The 20,513-nt window shown below is 34.6% G+C and overlaps 3 protein-coding genes across 4 annotated transcripts in view; 1 reads left to right on the top strand and 2 right to left on the bottom strand.

The window, feature by feature from the left end:
* The window catches only part of LOC143906504 (sodium/potassium/calcium exchanger 4), a 52,886-nt gene extending 43,348 nt beyond the window's left edge, over positions 1–9,538 (bottom strand). Inside the window, exons 1-6 of one of the 2 annotated variants that reach the window (XM_077422676.1) lie at positions 8,118–9,538; positions 5,753–6,219; positions 2,816–3,059; positions 1,840–2,007; positions 1,416–1,721; positions 161–1,302 (exon numbers count right to left, since the gene is read on the bottom strand). In XM_077422676.1, the coding sequence (XP_077278802.1) occupies positions 983–1,302; positions 1,416–1,721; positions 1,840–2,007; positions 2,816–3,059; positions 5,753–6,219; positions 8,118–8,337 (1,725 nt within the window). In that variant the 5' untranslated portion in view covers positions 8,338–9,538 and the 3' untranslated portion in view covers positions 161–982. Of the gene's footprint in view, positions 1–160; positions 1,303–1,415; positions 1,722–1,839; positions 2,008–2,815; positions 3,060–5,752; positions 6,220–8,117 lie in introns of those variants that run through there. The other variant, XM_077422748.1, reaches the window with a different exon arrangement.
* Positions 9,539–10,331: 793 nt separating this feature from the next.
* Positions 10,332–13,103, bottom strand: Pqbp1 (poly-glutamine tract binding protein 1). Its single transcript, XM_077423569.1, has 6 exons — positions 12,663–13,103; positions 12,396–12,505; positions 12,139–12,314; positions 11,736–11,916; positions 11,476–11,645; positions 10,332–11,390 (listed from the first exon to the last, which is right to left on the bottom strand). Exons 1-6 carry the CDS (start codon positions 12,730–12,732, stop codon positions 11,198–11,200), a joined length of 900 nt encoding a protein of 299 aa, XP_077279695.1. The 5' UTR covers positions 12,733–13,103; the 3' UTR covers positions 10,332–11,197.
* A 294-nt stretch (positions 13,104–13,397) lies between these two features.
* On the top strand, positions 13,398–15,738 carry LOC143907112 (cdc42 homolog). The gene is made up of 5 exons (XM_077423670.1): positions 13,398–13,457; positions 14,709–14,905; positions 15,067–15,176; positions 15,249–15,446; positions 15,630–15,738. The coding sequence occupies exons 2-5, from the start codon at positions 14,728–14,730 to the stop codon at positions 15,717–15,719; spliced, it is 576 nt and encodes a 191-aa protein (XP_077279796.1). The 5' UTR covers positions 13,398–13,457; positions 14,709–14,727; the 3' UTR covers positions 15,720–15,738.
* Positions 15,739–20,513: the final 4,775 nt, after the last annotated feature.

Below are 20,513 nucleotides of genomic sequence, written 5' to 3'. Positions count from 1 at the left end.
GAAATGTCATGCCGTCCGCTTGTAAATATAAAAACGGTCGATACAGGCCGATTTGTACTGTAACATTAAGTTTGGGATGGGCAATCTTTATGATTATCGAGATCTTGTTTGTAATTTTTCCGAACAATAATCCTCCTTCAGATTCACGTAATTCGGCGCGCGAGAGTCATAATTTTTTTTTTTTTTTAATAATACCACGTACATACAAATTAAATTCACTTTTAAGCAGTAATAATTGAAGATACTACACACACGCTCGCTAGATTGCGATTGGTTGGCCCATCTCAAAAATAGGCACTTCAAGTATACTTTTGCGTCTTTTCATGATTTACAGCATTATATATAACATCTAGTGTATAAATTATATATACATATAATAATTTTTATAATAAACGCTGTAAAAACTTCCTCTCTCAACCAAACTATTAGAACATTAGATTTTTCCTTGCTAGAAACCGACAAATATTCCATGAGTACATCATAAATATTACATTAACAATGATGGTTAATTAATTTACAAAGTTAAATGCAGAATTCCGTGCACAGGACTAATTATATAAAAAAAGTGCAAGACAAAAAACGGTGTAAAAATTTTTTTAAATATTTTTTTTTTTTAATCTCTAATCTCTAACAATATAGTTTTATTTTAAACTACATTTCCTTCAATACAAAACAGTATCTTGATCGGTAACTTGATGACGAAATATTTTTTTTTCTTTTGTATAGAAATAAAATATAAATAAGACGTAAAAATAAAAACTGAAAAAATATTTGGATGATATAAGCACTTTACAATTCCGCAAAAATTGCAGACAACGATTGCGAATAACAACGACGGACATTTCTCAACTTGATGTTCGTAGGAACTTTTGTTATTGCGTGGATCTCCTGAGTGCATCCTTGAAAGTTGACAAAAGCAACTTTCGCTCTTCCTCGTGTTGAAAATTCAAAGAGTGGTAACCCGCCGTGTAAAACGGCGACTTTAAGGGGGGCACATAGGTAAGTTCACCGGGTAGAAGACGTTCAGTTCGAATAATAATGCAAAAACCAAGAATATCGCGTAAAATATCAGACAAATGACACCCACTTTCTTGTTCAAGAAATACTTGCAGTACGCGACGAGCGCGTAAAAGGCGATTACGCACACGACGATCGAGAGCACGCTGAAACGCAGAGCATCCGAGACGATCACGATGTCCTTCTGGTCCATAAGAATCTTTACCAGCCACGGTAGACCAAGGCATAGCAGGATATCGAGCGTGTTCGCGCCTAACGTATTGCTCATAGCCATGTCCCCGTTATCTGCGGCGAAACAGAATCAATCTGAGTCCTAGCATTATTGTGCTGGAGATCGCGTTTTTTGAGAGATTTCTTTTTATCAATTCTTTCATTTTCGCGTTACTCGGACAGCTTACTTTGTCTGGAAAGTATTACGATCGAGACGAGTTCCGGCATATTGCCACCAGCAGCTTGGAACGTGATACCCATCACGGAATCCGGGATCCCGATGGTGTCGCCAAGGACAGTCGTCATCCACGACGTCAGGTAGGAAGCCACCGCGATCCATATGATGCACATGACAAACGTTAGCAGATACCAGTTTTTCCATCGTTTATACCTGCTGTCCGGTATGGTAACGAACAATATTAGTTTTAATGGCCAAACGAAGCAGAACCAGATTTTGGCCAGTTTACCGCCGGTGGGCCATACAAATGGGGTATCTAAAAACGAGACGTAGCGAGCAGTTCGCTTATCGTAATGTAACATAATATTCGATTAAGTCTAATCATTCGGGTTGCGTGTAGCCGGAGAGATTACGCGCGTATGTTATAACAATACCTGGTTCCACATATTCTTCTACCTCTTTTACGTGACTTTGCGTCTCTATGTCATTGGCAGAAGGTTTCCGGTTTGCGATGCTTCTTCTGTGATATTCCACTACGAGCTCGCCGTGGAAGTAAGGCCTGTAGAGTCCATCAGGCATTGATTCTCCACTGCTTTTTGGAACTGTCGGATAACAAAATTTATATACATATAGACGGTCCATCATGTATAATCTCCCTTATAATCTTAGACGAACATGTGCGCGATTATACTGAATTATCCCATCACCTGTCGACAAATATTAATGTAAAGGAAGGGTAAAAAATATTGCGGGATTGTGCGAATTTTTAGCTAGATTATTTCACTTCGAGATGAATTGATATCTTTTCCAAAAATCAATGCCCGTAACATACAATCGTATATCAGAGATTATTATCAATCGTTAGCTATATTTTTATGAAGTTGAAATAATCGACTCAAATTCTGATTAGCTCGCTGTGTAAGATTATATTAATAAAAATATTTTATTTAAAAAATGTATTATATAACAAAAACGTATTTTTTGTTAATAACATATAAATAATATAACATAAAATGTCTAATATATCATTTTACATGGACACTGGGTCATTACACGTTCCCTTTTACTTTCTCCAGATAAAAAGTTGTATGGTTTAAAGGGGAACAAATAATGATAAAAACAATTTTCGAAAAAAAAAATTGATTTTTTCAACTCATATTATTTTTTAAAATAGAATTAGATATGTAATTTTTCTACATATGCTGTATATGTTATGTAAATTGAAATACTATTTGACGTGAAAGGCGACACAGAATTTCGACGAAGAAAATATTGTATATACCGTGTGCACAGACAATCCGTGCGAGGTGCTGAGGTGTTCAGAATTAGGAGGCTGATCAATATACAGAAAATCGTATATGGAAATTGCGCAAGGAAGATATCTCCAATATTCAGTGTAATAATACTTACTTTCTTCCTCGTTAAGATCGGTACTGCGGGTTTTGCAAAAGTACAGATGCGCGAGCTTATTATGCCAACGCACAATACACTTGCTGGAAAATAGTATTATCAAATAACCGACGAACAGTACCATGAGGATGATTGCTTCGTACAATTTGATTATGCCGTCCCACATTATGATCACCAAAACGGCGACCGAGATCACGTAAATCACACAATCTCGAGTTAATATTCGCCATTCTAACGGTATTGCCTGTTGAAGAATATGAAAAAATCGTTTTAATTAAGCAAACAACTGTTTTTGTTTTTGCGTGTAAATATCGTATCATAAAACGGATAACAACACTTTGCATACACGCACACACTCATATATTTGCGTTGTGGCAAATTTATCACCAGGTGGTCTCAAAGGTAAAGTGGACGATCGAATATTAATTTATATTTATCGAATACGACATCGGGAAAAAATTCTGCTAATAAAGAGCATCGTTCATGCGAGCACGAGAAACAGACTCATTTATTAAACGCGCGACCTTACATAGTTTTACGCATATTGCATTCTTATTATCTGCTATGCCGTGATCTAACACTTGAATAAACATTTATTTTCGACATTTGCTTTATTGAGTTTAATCAATTTTCTAGTCCACTACGCTGTACTCCACTACATTTAATGGCGAGAGAAAAAAAAAGAAAGAAAAAAATTTTAAAATATTTTCATATCCCAAACTGTGTTTGTAAAATTAAAAAAAAAACTTGCTCGTATTGACCTGCTCAATCTGTCAAAGTTATATACATAGATCAAATTAAACGTAGATATTGTAATCTTTCAAAAACGACATAGCTGACAGTCATTAAAGTAAAGCTTATAGACAATTCATATTCGTGGATAAGATTTTTCTCGTCTTCGAGATATGCACTTCTTGCGGGACAAATGAGATTGTAAAAATAATCTTAATGGTACAATAAACGGCGGCGGCGTTGAATGAAGTGATATATTATTATGGCGTATCAAGTGAGAAGTAACGTAATAATAACAATAATACGGATGAAGAGTCTATTGCTGTATCGCGTCTGCGAGAACTTTGTGATGCAATCATATTTCCCCATAGACATAGAGAATTGTTATTTTAGTACGTGTCAACGGATGGAAATCGGTTAGATAAACAAGTGAGACAAAGCTAATCCTTTAGGATCGGAGAGATAATCCCCCATTTAATCTCGGTGATTAAAGAGATAACATGTTTGAAGGAAATCACCATGAGTTGATATGATCAAACAAATTTTCGTTGTTACATTTTATCAGCCGCATTCTTCTCTTTTGAAATAAACGTTTAAATTTTTATAAATGTGAACCCTTTACCTATGTTAATTAAAGCGATTGTTTGTTTATAACTGATGATACGGTGATGATATAATCTAAATGGAACTTCTTTTGCGAATTACTAAAATGTAGAAACACATTCTGAGAAAACACCACCGCGCATTTAACACAAAAGAAACGTGTAATCGCTTGAGAACACGAACTCGTGAGAACATTTTTTGTTCGTGATTTCGGGGAATTCGGCGACAGTTACAATTACTTCGAAGTAGAGCTTCGCAAACAATGAGCCGTCATTAAAGTAATCATGAGCGATAGAAGACGATAATGTACGCGAGACGTTATTTAATGTTGCAGATATTCGTGTATCATTTTCTGGCATTGTGTAATCTGTTTAATACCGTCCCCGCGTCATAATATCCCCTTCTTCCTTTCCTCGTAACAGCTGCTTCATGTTAAATAATGGCACTTCATGTAAAAGAGGAAGAAAAAAACCTAATATAATTCTAATCAATCTTATGTTAGATTTCAGAATTATCAAATCTTAATAGACAATCATGATTAGATATTTCTAATTATATAAAAAATAGTTAAAAAAGCAAATTCAATTTTTAATTAACACATTATAAATCACTTCTTTACTTGTGATTTTACTTGAATAAGAGTTACATTTTCCTAAAAAATCGACGGATAAGGTAAAGCGATCTATGATCAATGATAAGTAAAAGTCAGTAATGAGATTTCAGGTGATGTCACATGTTATGCGTATCGGCAGAGATGATACAGCAGACATTACTACGTCGGATAATAATAAGGATAATAAACAATCGTTAAATAATTGTTATTCTTAATAAGCAGCGAGATAAGTAGCCCATATCGATAACACGCGTCACATATCGATAAATAACATAAATAATATTGAGGAGTATAGGTGCGATTTTCACAGATAGCGTTTACACCGAGAATTAGCTCGTGAAAGCTTCTCCTCGAATATAAATCTTCTCTTAAATGCGATAACAATTTCGTATTGATTTATGAGCTTGATTTATATACTACATGAAACTTTCCCGCATTACTGGCAATATTTCCGATTTAATACGATACAACTGTACGATACTGCAGAGCCCAGAGCTTATTACGCAGCGTTGTAACGACATTCTCACAAGTTCGATAAATAAAAGAACAGAGGAGAGAGAGAGAGAGAGAGAGAGAGAGAGAGAGAGAGAGAGAGAGAGAGAGAGAGAGAGAGAGAGAGAGAGAGAGAGAGAGAGAGAGAGAGAAGAGATGGGAGAGATGGAGATGAGAGGAGAGAGAGATGGAGAGAGAGATCCTTTCTTTTTAACTTCTCTGCAAAAAAGTTAAGTGCAGGCAGGTTAAAGAGAAACGGATCTCCTTTCAAGTTTTTTCTTCTTCTCGTTTCCTTTTCCGCGACGCCCGAATATATATTACACCGTTTCGCCTCAAACACAAACAAGTGTGAGTAATTGTAAGCAGAACACGGTTGTCCACGCCGTGCATGCGTTATATCAAAGCCGAGATTTCCACTTTCATCATCGCCACTCATCCATGCTAATCCTTATATGTCTTATGTGATCAAGTACTTTATACGCTTGAGCGTTACTTACGTGCATCGCCGATAACGCGCCGCACGCCGGTGTCGCAAACGTGTTAAAGACCGCACCGCCCATCACGGTACCGACACCGAGATCGGACTCGGTTAAAAATGTCCCGACGACGTTGACAAACAGCTCGGGGAAGCAGCTGGCGGTGGCGAGGAAAGTCGCCCCGGCGACGTCGGTGCTGATGTTCAGACGCGTGCAAATGATGTCGAGCGCCGGTAACAGGTAGTCGTTGCAGACGAACGCCGTCAGGATGAAGCAATAGAAGCCGAAAAGCAAATGGAGCACCACCGCGCCCTGACAACGCTGCTCGTACGTGAACACCTCCGGGAACTCCTGGATCGAACGCTCCGAGCAGTTGCCCTCATCTTCCTGACTCGTCGAAAAGAGATGGATCCAGTCGCGAATGTCGTTCGAAATTGAGCCATCCTCCGAGAATCCTTTCAGGATCGAGGACGCAGGTAGATTTTCGTCTAATCGACAACAAGCAAGGCGTCTATTCAAGGGGAATTCCGGCTGATCGTATTTAAGTAAACCGATCATGCACGCGAGAGATTGAGAAGATAAAACTTTATCTCTTTCTAAGATTCTTTCCTTATTTGACTTGCGAGACTGATGTGTGTGTATACCTTAAACTTTTGTGTTTCTCGTAAAAGTCCCACATTACTTGTACTCGCATTTCAAGGTAAACATTTGTTACGAATATCGAGGATATAAAACGATTCATATTTTTGTTTTAATACGCAAATGTTTCTATATATATATATATATATATATTTCCAACGTTACGAAATATTTTACTTTCGCTTCTGTATCTGCTAATTGTATCAACACATTATCTTCGAAATGAAACTTCGTTAAATTGCTTCCATTACTTTTGCCGCTCATACTTTATTTCCCATTTCCCGCGATAACATAATACATTTCTGTAATTATCTTTGTAATTATCTTCAACTAAGAATTTCGATATAGGCGTGACTCGAGTACAGTAAACGTCAAAATAAATACTAATATACGACAATGCCTTTCAAGACTATAATAAGATACTCCGATAAGATTATAGACATTTACATTTATAAATTGATTAAAAGTATTCTCCGAAAAATAAATCTATAAGAGGACTCTCCGTATCAGTGGTGGCGCAGTCATTAGAGTAAAAAAAACAACGTAAAAGTGTCCGCTAATTGGATGCAGTTATGTAATAAGGAACCAAGAGCCATTTCTGTGATTTTCAGTTCTGTGTGTTGCAATTGTTGCAAAGTGCGCTTCACACGTGGACAGGACATTTTCTAGAAACGCATATAACACATGAAATTGTATTTGAGGAAGATTATATAGTAAATTGTTCTGTCATAATATTTGAGATAACGTTGGCGTAGAATTTTATCTCTAATGTTTCGTGGAACTTCCTCTAGTAGAAGTTAATTAAGATTTTGGAGTTGGCGTTCTCCAACATTGCAGAATTGCGTCCAATTTCGAACCGCGTGCGTCTGACAACCTGTTACGTATCTGATTTTCAAATCGCGTTTCAATTTTTACATCATCATTTCTTTATTGCTACGCGCAACTAAGGCACAATGGGAACCCATTTCCTCTCTCTCTCTCTCTCTCTCTCTCTCTCTCTCTCTCTCTCTCTCTCTCCTCTCTCTCTCTCTCTCTCTCTCTCTCTCTCTCTCTCTCTCTCTCTCTCTCCTCTCTCTTCACTTCTTCAATTACTATACCATCGTGTAAATTCTTCTTCTTTTATCCTTTTCGTTATTTCTCTTTCTTTGCCTCACCCACGTTCCAATGTGCAAAATAGCAGCCAATACGTCATGCCCAATGAACAAACTGCAGTACGACAACAGATTGGCAGCAAATTTGCTGAGATATTGCAACAGATCTGATATCACCTGGTGTCATTAAACTCGGTGCTTTTGCCGGCAGAGCCTGTCGATATATAATCTGACGGCAGATTGTCGGCAGAAACCGAACGGAATCACTTTGCAGGCATTTAACTGAAATGCATCATTTAAATGGTTACGAAAAATGGAAACGCGGCAGATTCTGCTCAATTTCTGCAGTCATACTGTTATATTTCCGCTGACATTTTATCGACACATAAATTGTGAGCAGACACTTTCAAAGTCTGTTCTCGACAGATTCAGGTTCTTCTTCTTTCAATGTTCTTTTCCGTCATTTCTCTTTCTCCGCCTCGCCACGTCCCGACTACAATACGACATATATATTGACAGACGACGCGATAACGTCGAAGGAACAAATCATACCGATTTTTCGGCATCGCTCTCGAATATGCGCGAGCGGAATAAAGCCCGAGTATAGCGGGCAACAATGCGGGATAATTGACAACAATCCGTGTTGGTAAACTCACCGTTGACGTCTAGTCGTACGTGTCCCAGACCCGCGGCACTGTCGGCGTACGCGATGAGTAGCGCAAGAATGACGAGTATCGCCGGGGCGATACCGATACTCATCCTCGCATAAATATCGCGCGGGACTACTCGTCGAGTCGCGTGTCCGTCGAAGGTGTGAATTTCAGTGCGACGCGCGTACGATACGGTAAACTGCCGTCTCTGCCACGGCAACGGCATTTATGATAAATTCCGTCGATCAGGAGACCCACACTCCTTCCTACTCGTGGCGCGGCGTCTCTCGACCGAGGGCTTTATCTTCCTTGGGCCGTCGAGTGGAGCAAAATTAGATAAAGACGCGTAATGAAAGTTCGCGCGCCGGATTATCGATCGTTACAACGCGTACCCGATACGTCACTCCTGTAGATCGTCCGTTTCTGGGATCTTCTCGACCGGCTGGTACGTTAACCCGGGCATAAACGAACAAAAACGAATATTCAATGAATTCTTAACGAGCTCTTATTAGCTAACGATTTCTCGTTATTATTTTACGCAATTACTTCAAAGTCGTGATAAAATGATAGCCCGCGGCGTTTAATACGGTAGTTCAAATATCATCAGTGATTAACATCGTTGATGAATTTCATTTGTTATCTTTTGTGATTTCAACGTCGAATTAAACTCGATATCGTTCCAATTGCCACGATTTCGATCCATACTCGATTCTCCAAATAGCTTGATTTGCGACACCTAATTTATTCAAATAATGATTTCTCTCTCTCGAGTACACCAGAGTGGTTTTTCATCAATATTATAAATCTAACTAAATAATTACTGAATTTTTCACGCGCTATACAAGAAGTGCCTCCTGTTAATTATCGTGTCATCTCTCGTGGGCAAGTAGAGCGAGTTATGAATAAGTCTTTTATCGTGTTTTGCGAGTTCCTCAATAATTAATAAAAAATTAATTAATTAAACTTCGCGAATCAGCGTGCATCCAACGATGAAGGATTTTTTAAATTCAGTTTAACCCGTTCTATTTACTCACGAGAGATGGCACGGTAATTACTAAACATCCAGTGTGCAACCACAGTCTGTATAATCAGTATGAATGGATGAAAACTTTCTCCAACTCTATCGAAATATAGATAACACAGAAGGAGATCGAGGCGTCGCATAATGTTTTATTAATACTAATCGGCAGCAGCGTATTTTTCAAGATCCAATCTTGAGATTTATCTCGAGCTTATCGATGTATATAACGAACGATATAAAGGCGATTTCTGATAACGATATTCTGCCACATTATGAAAAATATATTAATCTGTCGTGCGCGTGTAGAGTCTTGCGTGTAGAATTCCACAGAATTACTTTGAGATTTTCGTAATAAAGAAATCAAGGAAATATTTGTAGAAATAAAAAGAAATCATAAATGCTCGATCCAAGCAAAACTTAAAAGAAAAGATCAACGGCCATGCACAATAATGAGCACAAAAAGGTGTTGGTAAAAGATAAAAACGCAAATTTATTCACAATATTATGATGAAACGCATTATACGTTTCGACTTACTAATTGCAAATCTTTTTCAGCAGTCAAGATATAATATGAGAATTAAAGTAAGTACTTCATAACAATGGAATAAATAACAAATGAAAGAAGATTAATAACAGAAACTAAGTAATATGGAAATTAAAACATATAATAAGAAATAGAACAGTACAAATGTAAACGAGCATACATTATATTGATTGTATATAAAAGCTAGTGATAAAGGAAAGAACATATAGTAAAAAAAAATTAAAAAATTTTTGAAAATTAATATAAAAAATATAATACAGTGTAATAAAACTGTATTAATCAAAAGCTTGAGAGACTACATATAACATTTAAAATATTCCGGTAAGACACAACTTAAAAGTCCGAGTCATGCCTCACTCAATGTTTTTTTTCTTAAATTTAAAGTAAATAGGCATTATAACTAGCATGGTTATGTTTAACATAATAATGTTTAATTTCAAAAAAATGACTACAATAATGGATGGAGCATTTTTTCTAAAATTGAGCTATGGGCTGTTTTAAAAAAATAAGTGAAAGGGAAAATTTTCTTCAGAAAAAAATTAATAAACTTGTGTGTGGATGGTTTATCTAGATATAAGAGTTGCTACTTGGACAAAACAAATATTTAATATTATTTCAGAAAATGGATGGGTTTTCACAGTCTTTTAAAAAAAAATACATAAATTGTTTGATTTTATTTCATGTAGTAAACATTTTCAATTAATAGTCTCAAACTACGTACGTATATAGCTTACGTAGGCTGCATTCTGATATTCACTGCCAGTACTGAAAATCCAGGGTTGGTTGTTTACGCGTAAAATATAAATAATAATCTACTTCTATATGTATACGATGTAAATGATGTTTAACGTGTCATGTAAATAATCCATTGTTGAGTAATCTATGAATCATCGAATATTTATATTTCGTCAGAAATATTGGAAATTTATGTTTGGTTTGCAATTTTATTTTCAGTTACTATTATTTAGTTTGGCACAATTTTTAAAACGTAACAGAAAATTAACAGTGATTTGAATTTATACCTATAAAAAAAAACATTGTGCATATTATGTGTGCTTGTTTTTAGTCGTTTAATAGTTTAACATAAATAATATAACGTTTCTGTATTAGTATCATATGCCTTTTATGTCACTCAGTACAGTTAATAAGTAAATTATAATAGAAATGCATCTAATCGTGACGTAAACTGCAAATTTTCAATACTGGTAATGAATATCGAAACGTAGCCATAATAGATGTAAATGTATTAATCGCCGGAAAATTTTAATTATTTCTTCACAAATTGCGATTATTTTTTATTCAGAAAAAATACTAAAAAAACGAAAAATTCTTGCCAACATTTGATTTAAAAAACATCAAACAATTATGAAGCATAATATGGTGTTTTTCTTGATTTAAAAGTGTTTATATTTTATAATAGTAAAATGTTCTCTCGTACAGAATGATTTGTCATTAAATATACTTTAATGCATTAACATAATCACATGAAATTAAGTCATTGTTATCACAAGGTGTATTTACTTATTCCGGTTTTTCAGGAAACGCAACTTTCGGTTTGTTAGACGATTCCGCTTCTGCTTTATTAGCTCTATTAGATCGAAGCACTGCGCCTGGACTGGGATACGGCCTCATTTGATAGAGAGGACCCGAAGCGGTCGTATCGGCACCAGTTTTAGCCTCGTTATGTTTCGCCAATCCATCTGACCATTTTCCCCTACAAAGTGTGATTAAATGTAAATAAAAATGACATAAAATACACATATGTCAATCCGCAAACGTTTGTAAATAGGAATACGTACCTGGGAATATCGCTATAGGATGCTGGGTCCATAGGATCCAAAGTACGATCTTTCGTTTCTTTACCATCGGTTCTGTCAGATCTGTAAGTTCTTTTGTTGTCTGGTCCTTTATATCTTGTACGTTGATTTTCGATCTTCCTATCTTTTTTGACAGGTTCACTTTCTTCTACCTGAATAATCACAATATTAATGTTAAATTGTGAATCGTATAACATTGTAAATTGCAAATTTATCATCGCATAAAAAATATAATCACTAACTTCCATTTGCTCTTGATCGCTAATACTGTCATCGCTCGACATGTTATCATCTTGATCTCCCGCTTTCAAATGCAATTCTTCGCGTAATTGGGATGCAGGTTGTGATATTTGACATTTGGGATGGCCAGGTGGTAACCAAGATACCAGATCGGACGACCAATCCCAATAATAATGCTGCCCACTATGAACGGATAACAAATAGTTTTTTTTTAAATAGAATATCTTATACAATGAGACATTGAAAAAATATTAGACATAATTTTAATCTTATTCCAAATAAAATAGCTATACAGATTATTGCTAATACGAGAATTTAAATAATTACAAAAGATAAAAATTGGTGCTTATTCTTGGAAGAAAATAAGATTTATTCATAGAAGACTAAGAAATTATCGATACTTACGATCCAGGATCGTAAACGGCTTTCCAAGTCTCCGGCAACGGATACTTTTGAATTAATCTCATTTGTTGTTTCAGATATTTGTCCGAAGGTTGCACGCGTCCCATTCCCCATAACTCCTTACACTTTTTCGTACATTCATGATAAATATTATATTTGTTAGGACACCCACTGTAACCCTAAATAAAATATTTTAACAATTTAAAACATTGTTTTTCATTTCGAGAAATTGAATGTTGTTAATTTGTAGTTAAACTTACCATAAATTTTTGGGATATGTCAATCTGGTTGATCTCTTCTTTCGTGTTATCGTAGTCTTCAGCAATTACTTCTTCATGCACTTTCTTCTTGGTCTCTTTCTTTCCGGATTCTGTAAAATTAACAGCACAATCCAACATTACGAATGCACGTGACAATACAAGCTTTATAATTCGTACAATTATTTTTTATTAAATCGGAGAAAATTAATTCGATATACAGAAAATCTACAACAACAACACTTGTTCAATTGTATTTTATAAACGTACCGTGCTTGTCGGATCCAGTGATCAATCCTCTCTTCGCAAGACGCACAGCTAATGCTGCCGGCAAAGGCATTTTGGATTTCTTCGATTCGAACTTTCAGAACTTTATTTACCAAATATATAAATAATGCAGTTTTTTTTTTTTTTAATATAACTCAAACGTGAGACAACTAAACTCTCTATAATTTCGAGTGACAAGTCTCAATCGCGATTGTTTACAAAACCGCAACACGAACACGATGCGTATTTATGAAATAAACTTGTTAAACAATAAAATTATTAAAGCCAAGCTTCCGATGCAAAGAGCACTGAACTCTGAAATAAATACAATAGATATAGATTATCCCACTTGCTGGTTTTAATTTTAAGCTATGTACGACAGGGTTATTGAGGTTATATAAGTTCGTGGATTTTCATCTCTTCTGTCTCTGTCTCTTCTCTTCAATGCGTTCCAAAACTCATAGAAAAAGACGTTTAGGAAAAGAAAAAGAAAGAAAATGCAGCTTAATGGCTCTTGGCAATTCTTCAATACGATTGGTTCTTGCTTTCAGTTCCGCGTTGGATCTAAATGTAGAAACCAATCGTAATAAAGAATCACCGAGCGTTCATTGGCGTTCGCCAAATTGCTCCACTGAAAAACGCAGCCGTGTTCATTCGGCAACGCGTGTGGCTATGTGGACGGCCCATAAGTATCGCGCTATCACACGCTTCAATGGCCTGAATGGCCATGTCTATCTAACGAAACTGCAGGTTTCGTGACGGTAAAGCGTAGTCCAGTGTCGACGCCCAGTTTTTGCGGTGTGAGTGTTCAATTTAAATTTCCTATATCTCCCTCGACCGCGTTACCCTCGTCGTCGATCCACGGGGGTCCCGGGGAGCACGACCTCGCGTACGTCGCGCGGTACTCTCGGCCGCGCGTTCACGCCGTTTGTACGGAGGATACGTATTTGACATAACGATCAAAATGGCGACTCCGAAAACAATTGTTACTCCAGCGCACTGATGTGGCCACTTCGCGTGGGGCACCTCTCCGATCGCCTCTCGCTTCTGTCACACAGCGATAGATTTCACGTTCAGCCACGAGCCACGAGCGCGGATTACGCCGAGATTACGTTGATCCGCGACGTACTCGCAATCGGACGCGCGACGAATGATTTCTCCAATTGGTGCGACAAAACCAATTTGCCGCACGTCGATACTTTGCCAATTTATTTATTGCTGCGACTCGCGACGGTGTATTATCGCGCGTAAAAGAGGTTTGCGCGCAATAATAATCGGTCACTACCGGTCACCGCATTATTGTGTTGCGCGTATAATTAAGTTCAATTGCATTGTAACTTGTCTTTTGCACTGGTGACTGAGAGCCCGGTTTAAAAAATTACAATTCCTCAATTTTTTCAAACGAAAGGATGCTACGTTACGCCTGATGTTGGATTTTATATTTACGTTATATTGTATATGTTTGTATTTAATATTCAGTCTAGGCCTTTTCGATCGAGAATAATACTCAATATCGAGAAATTATATTTAATACACCTTAATACGTCGTAACCATATGTGAATATAGATTTTTGAGGTGACATATTTATTTTTATGATAAACTACGCAGTCTAGTTCATGCTTAATTAATAATTTGATGTCAAAAACAAAGATAAAAGATACCGTAATTTATATACCTAAGGTTTGCTTTTTTATTGCCGCACTGGATTATTGCTAGGATTTTTCTTCTTCCTTTTGTCAAATTTCAAACGTATACTTATTTCTCTTTACAATTAAGTGTACCCTAATTGAGCTTTTTATCCCATAGAAGAGACAAAAGATGGAATTGATAGACATTTTATTACAAAATAAATTGTTATATATTCAATATTATAAATATAATATATATATATATATATATATATATATATATTCAATTCTTTAATAAAGAATTGATGACACATAAATAAACCATTACAATTGTCACTGATTATATTCTTGATGTAATATTTAAGCTGTTAATCAAAGGGAATAATAAAATATGTTTTTACCGTTTCTTATTTTCCACAGGCATTTGACGGAGTTCGAAATGCAGACGATAAAATGCGTAGTGGTTGGAGATGGAGCAGTTGGTAAAACTTGTTTGTTAATCTCTTACACTACGAACAAATTTCCATCGGAATATGTCCCGACAGTATTTGACAATTATGCAGTCACCGTCATGATTGGCGGTGAGCCGTATACCTTAGGATTATTTGATACAGCCGGTAAATATTGTCATTAGTTTATAATACGATTGTTCGTGTGTCAAATTATTTCAAATGATATGTACTTAAAAAAAATATATACAATAATATTAAATAAGTTATAATAAGATAGAAAAGTTTACGTTAGCAACAGTTTAATTAGATTTTTTGATATTTTTTAGGCCAAGAAGACTACGATCGTCTACGTCCATTAAGTTATCCGCAAACCGATGTATTTCTTGTATGCTTCTCGGTTGTGTCGCCATCATCGTTTGAAAATGTTAAAGAAAAGGTACGTAATATAATCAAATTTAATCATTGTTATATTCAATATTTTATCTATAATGTCCTCGTGTATTCACAGTGGGTACCGGAAATAACGCACCATTGTCAAAAAACGCCGTTTTTATTGGTCGGTACGCAAATTGATTTACGGGATGATGCGGCCACCATTGAAAAGCTAGCAAAAAATAAGCAAAAGGCTATTTCGAGTGAGCAAGGAGAGAAACTTGCTAAGGAATTAAAAGCTGTAAAGTATGTTGAATGTAGCGCTCTTACACAGGTATGTGTTATAGTAATCTATTTTTTTAAATCTATTTAATAGTATTTTTTATTAATTAGACAACACAAAGATTTAAAAGATTATTCTCATAAAAGTTTTAAAGATTATATTGCGTAATTAATCTGAAAATTGATTTTTTAATTAGCTAATTTTGTTCCTATAGCTGTGTTTTTTATATTTCAGAAAGGACTTAAAAATGTCTTCGACGAGGCGATATTAGCGGCTTTAGAGCCTCCAGAACCTGTTAGGAGAAGAAGGTGTATTATTTTGTAGAAGGCGTACGACTTTTTTTTATAAAACTGTTAGTTCTACGGTAACGAAGACTGTAAGTTTCCTCATATACACTGCATGCAAAAGTTTTACAGTGACAATTGTTAAATTCTAAGGCATATGATAAGTATTTTATAACATTGGCGGCATATACGTGGATATGAAGCAATCTTTATCTACATTGGCATTATATAAATTTTATAATTATGAAATTGTAATTGTAATTATTAAATTATATCTTTGCCTTGTATAATGAATGTTATACCAACATATCTCGTATTATTCTGTGTATCTCTATGTTTGCATTATGGCGATCAAATGTAGGGATTGTCTGATCACAGAATGTTAAACGAGAGATTCAAGAGAATTTAGGGATGTATTATATATAATATCCGTATACCCATCGTTACAAAAAATAAAATAATTTTGCTCAATATAAATTGTTTCATAAAGAAGATCGTACGTTTTGTATAATTTCATTGAATTACGATATGACGTACACGTATATGCGAGAGTATAATATCATTGATTTCCGCATTTTCTAATATATTTCGTATATTAATTAAAAGTTTTTCGTCCTTTTGGAGTGCTCTACTCTTGATTTTCTACATTTTTTTAAGGTATATTCTCTCTGTGGTACCTAATATATATTATATATACACACAAACACGTGTGCGAATAAAACTATCGATAGATTTAATTATTTAACAAATCAATAAATTTTGCATTGTACCTCAAAAAAAGTATTTAAATGAGAGTTACAATGTATAGTATAACGCGTATCGTTATTATGATTTATAAAACACGTCAGGAAAAAAGAAATTCTTGTTATTATGGGATTGTGTGTAGAAACATCGCACGCGCGCATACATGTCTTTAGATGTAGCTAGATTCTATCGTCATATCTATGACATTTTCTTGGTGGCCATATGTTATCAGCAAAACACGTATACTTATGTTAATATATTTGATTAGTTTAGTATATTTCATTGCAATCATACTTCTCTTTAGTCATTTATAGCCTTATACGGTTTAGTTATACATCAAGTATCATATTTCATCCATGTAACTTCTATGTAGGAGAGAGATCTACAGCTTCTACATTGATTACATTGAGGGATATCCGTAACCATTTATTTAAAAATATAATTACTAATGTTCTATGTAAAAATAGAAAATATTCTAAATCTATTTTATTTAAGAAATTTTTATTTTATTCTTATTTTTTATTATTATTACTATCATCTCTTTGGATTAAATTATAATATGTTACTGAGATATTGCACAGCATACACATAAATATATTATTTTAGTAAATTATTATATAAAATGTATATTATATTTTTTACGATCAAACAGATAGACTAAGATAATACAACACAATTTTAAATTTGGATATTACACATAATATTAGATATTAGTGAAAATATATTTTTTTTAGTGTTAGTTAATAATTTCAGTTTAAAATATCATTTGCATAATATATACCTAAATAATATATGAAAAGATCTTTTTCTTTGTTGAAAATAAAATGATCTGAACGTAGTAGAATAAAATGCTAAAAATATTAAAGATTTTATTTTAAAATAAAATTTTTTTGTTAATATATCCTAGGCTAACCCGAACATCACGTTTGACTTGAATTGGCCTTGAGCTTGAAATCTTTTCTTTTTGAGTATATAAGTTTCAATTCCGAATCCTACATACATTTTATTCCAGCCATGTGTTATATACAGCCAAAGAATCAAATCAGGTCGAAGTACGCGGATTAGAACTGTGTAAATTTTTATCGAATATATTTGGTCGAAGCGTTTTGCCTATATATGCAAATAAAAATCTGCAAATTATATTATATATGCAAATACTTAGATTTTTATTATTTCTGTTCAATATTTTTTTATTGTATTATTATATTTTATTGTAGATATCTTTTTTATTTTTAATAATTGCATCGCAATTTTTACCGTATAGCTTGTCCTATATCGTATTATCATTTATTTTGTTGCGATTTTGTGATTTTTTTTTAACGGAAATCAAATACGTTTACGAGTCTCTATAAGTCGTGACAAGTTAAGATTGTTTTCTTAACATGCGATATTATAAAAATTTATTTTTAAGTAATCGAACTTTTTATGTTCGACACGTAGCAAAATTTACCACGTAAAAGTATACTAAAAGTATACAAGGATGAATCGGATTATTGAGTTTAGCAGAGATTTGTAATGAGTTGCAAATCTCGTATCATATATAAAATACAAAATTAAAAATTATTAGTTATATGTGCGAGAGCCCGGAAATTTTTATGAGTGCTGTAAGATATGCGCGCGTGCGTGTACACGAGTGTATTATTAGCCATGAAAAATATTTATATATTTTTACCATAGCCGAAATGTTTTTTTTGTATACACACTGACATTTCAGTCATTCTTGATTCCAGAATTACAAAAATAAAGATGTTTATAATATAACGTATAACTCTCCTATGCTTACGCATATCCCCGATGTTCACAATAGATGCAAGTTAATTCGTAACATTTTTTAGGACAAACTGCGCAATCGGAGAGGAAATGTTTCACATAGTCGCGTAAAAATACTCCGCAAGCGAAAATTCGCTCGTTACCACGGCGCAAAGTTTTTAACTGTTTATATATATATATATATATATATATATATATATAAAATATGTAAAACGGTTTTTTTTAAATATAAGAATATTAGTAGTGTGATTTTTTAATAAATTGATTTTTTAAATAGATTTGAATTCTTTTTATTTCGCAGTTATAATTAATACAACCCGAAACTTCAGTGTGCGTGTTTGTGTATATTTTTCTTTCTCACAAAAAAAGATTCCTAATTTTTAGAAATTTAAAAAACCGTGACACACTTTACCAATACATTGAGAATGTTCCGATATGCAACAAGCATTTTTTTTCGTTGTCCAAATTCACTCTAAAAAGATAAAATCAACCCTTGGAAGTTGGCCCAGTTTTTTGTTTTATTATTCGCCAATAAAAAGGAAATAGAACAAAATTTTATAGAGGAAACATTTCTTTTAATGAGATTTATCGATTACAAAACTTATCAATTCTTTATTATAAAGTAAGTATAAAGTGTTACGTAAAATAGTTATAAAGTATTTAATGAAAAGAAATGAAAAGAGAAAAAGCTAAGTTGAAAATATAAGGATATTGAGAGTATATTCCTCCCGCTTTTGTTTATACATTTTTTAATAATTTTTTAAACAATTGATAAATTTTCTAATCGATAAATCTTATTAAAAGAAATAAATTTTCTCTATGAAATTTAGTTCTTTTTGTTTGAGAATAATCAAACAAAAAATGGGCGAATTTCCAAGAATGATTCTATACTCTTTTAGAGTTCAGTCAAGAAAAATAATTGCTTATTACATATCAGTTCTCTATTTATTTGCCAAAGTTTTATAATTTTCTGAATTTCTGTGAGTTGGAGGTCTTCCCTTGTCAGTGTACTTTTTAATTCATACACGTATATGTTTACAAATATCTTTGTTCATTCTTATATGTATACAGTGTGTTTTATTCTTTCAACGTTCAGTGAACGCTTGCAACGGTACGACCGTCACTACAAGTTTTATGGTCTGGTTTTATTTTCAGTAAGTAATTTCAGTCGTAGTGCTAGGTTGTGGCATATCCGGTTTTCGGGCATTATTATCAGACACGCGAGTTCGACTCGCGATTGAATTCGGATGATCCCGTGAACCATTACGGTCTCGCACATTCTACGGGTACCAACGTGTATATACCGCACGTGCAAATATAATATTTTCTTTTTTTTTTCTTCGCCGAGCGATATAATCCAATTGAAGTGACAGCGGAACGTAAACTGAGTTAATTGGAGCGTGCGTACTGGACCTTTTATGTGGAATTCACAAGCTGACACGGATATTCCGCAATTTATCCGTTGCAATTGTTACAGCCGCTTCTCCCATTTGTCCGGCGAAAAGCGAGAAAATAATACCTCGCCGCTTTTTTTTTTTTTTTTTTTTTTTGCAAGCGAGAGATATACGGGCGATGGAATTGTCAGAGTTAGCGGTTAGAAATTCAATGACGCAGGTGGCAAGATCGTTTGAGAGATGTAAGGATTATTCATGACTCCGGGTAATAATTACGTGAAACGATCTTCGTGACCGTGCTGAGCCGGCTGAGCGAGAGAATCGCATTATATAACACCGTACTCCGTATTCAATTATCGGCGATTACAGAACTGTGGAAGAGAAAAAAAATAACAGATTGCGCATTCATTTGGATTGGAATGTAAGTATACCTTGAAGCACGGAGGAGCGCGGTATGAACCGAAGCTGGTGATAGATCTTTTACACAGAATTTCACAGGCCTTGCGCGGTTTATAAATAATGTCGCGACGCCGGAACAATTATATACGTACAGGGTTAACCCAGAGTAACTGGAGCAAAGGGATAATCGTGACACTGAAATAGAATCGCTTTAAAATGTGATAAAAGTTCTGTTATAAAGTTTATACATCACGCAGAAGTAAAGTAACGCTTAAAACCACATCTCCGGAATAGTAATAAGGAACGATGGGGCATAAGGGTTGAAAAAAAAAAGATGTGCCGAAAGGAACATCCGAACGATTTCAAAACTAGGTCATTGTTCCGAGGATTCGGATTTATAAGTGTCTCAAATTGCATGCTTAGGAAATTAAAAAATGTATAATATTCGGGAAAAGAAAGGTCTGGCACATACAGGTATATAGGTATAGTATAAAGAAAGAGGCTTTTTGATCTCGAAGATATCGTAC

This window comes from Temnothorax americanus, unplaced genomic scaffold, assembly GCF_048541705.1.
Source record: "Temnothorax americanus isolate GAGA-0224 unplaced genomic scaffold, ASM4854170v1 Scaffold1, whole genome shotgun sequence".
In the NCBI taxonomy this organism is placed as follows: Eukaryota; Metazoa; Arthropoda; class Insecta; order Hymenoptera; family Formicidae; genus Temnothorax; species Temnothorax americanus.
This window is presented reverse-complemented; position numbering and strand designations above follow the sequence as displayed.

Excerpts from the sequence above, each read along its gene's own strand:
- Pqbp1 (XM_077423569.1), bottom strand. The coding sequence starts at position 12,732 with ATGCCTTTGCCGGCAGCATTAGCTGTGCGTCTTGCGAAGAGAGGATTG. Across the intron at positions 11,917-12,138 it reads GCCGTTTACGATCCTGGATC|TGGGCAGCATTATTATTGGG; the intron begins GTAAGTATCGAT and ends ATCCGTTCATAG. Across the intron at positions 11,646-11,735 it reads GCGATCAAGAGCAAATGGAA|GTAGAAGAAAGTGAACCTGT; the intron begins GTTAGTGATTAT and ends GTGATTATTCAG.
- LOC143907112 (XM_077423670.1), top strand. The coding sequence starts at position 14,728 with ATGCAGACGATAAAATGCGTAGTGGTTGGAGATGGAGCAGTTGGTAAA. Across the intron at positions 14,906-15,066 it reads AGGATTATTTGATACAGCCG|GCCAAGAAGACTACGATCGT; the intron begins GTAAATATTGTC and ends GATATTTTTTAG. Across the intron at positions 15,447-15,629 it reads AATGTAGCGCTCTTACACAG|AAAGGACTTAAAAATGTCTT; the intron begins GTATGTGTTATA and ends TTTATATTTCAG.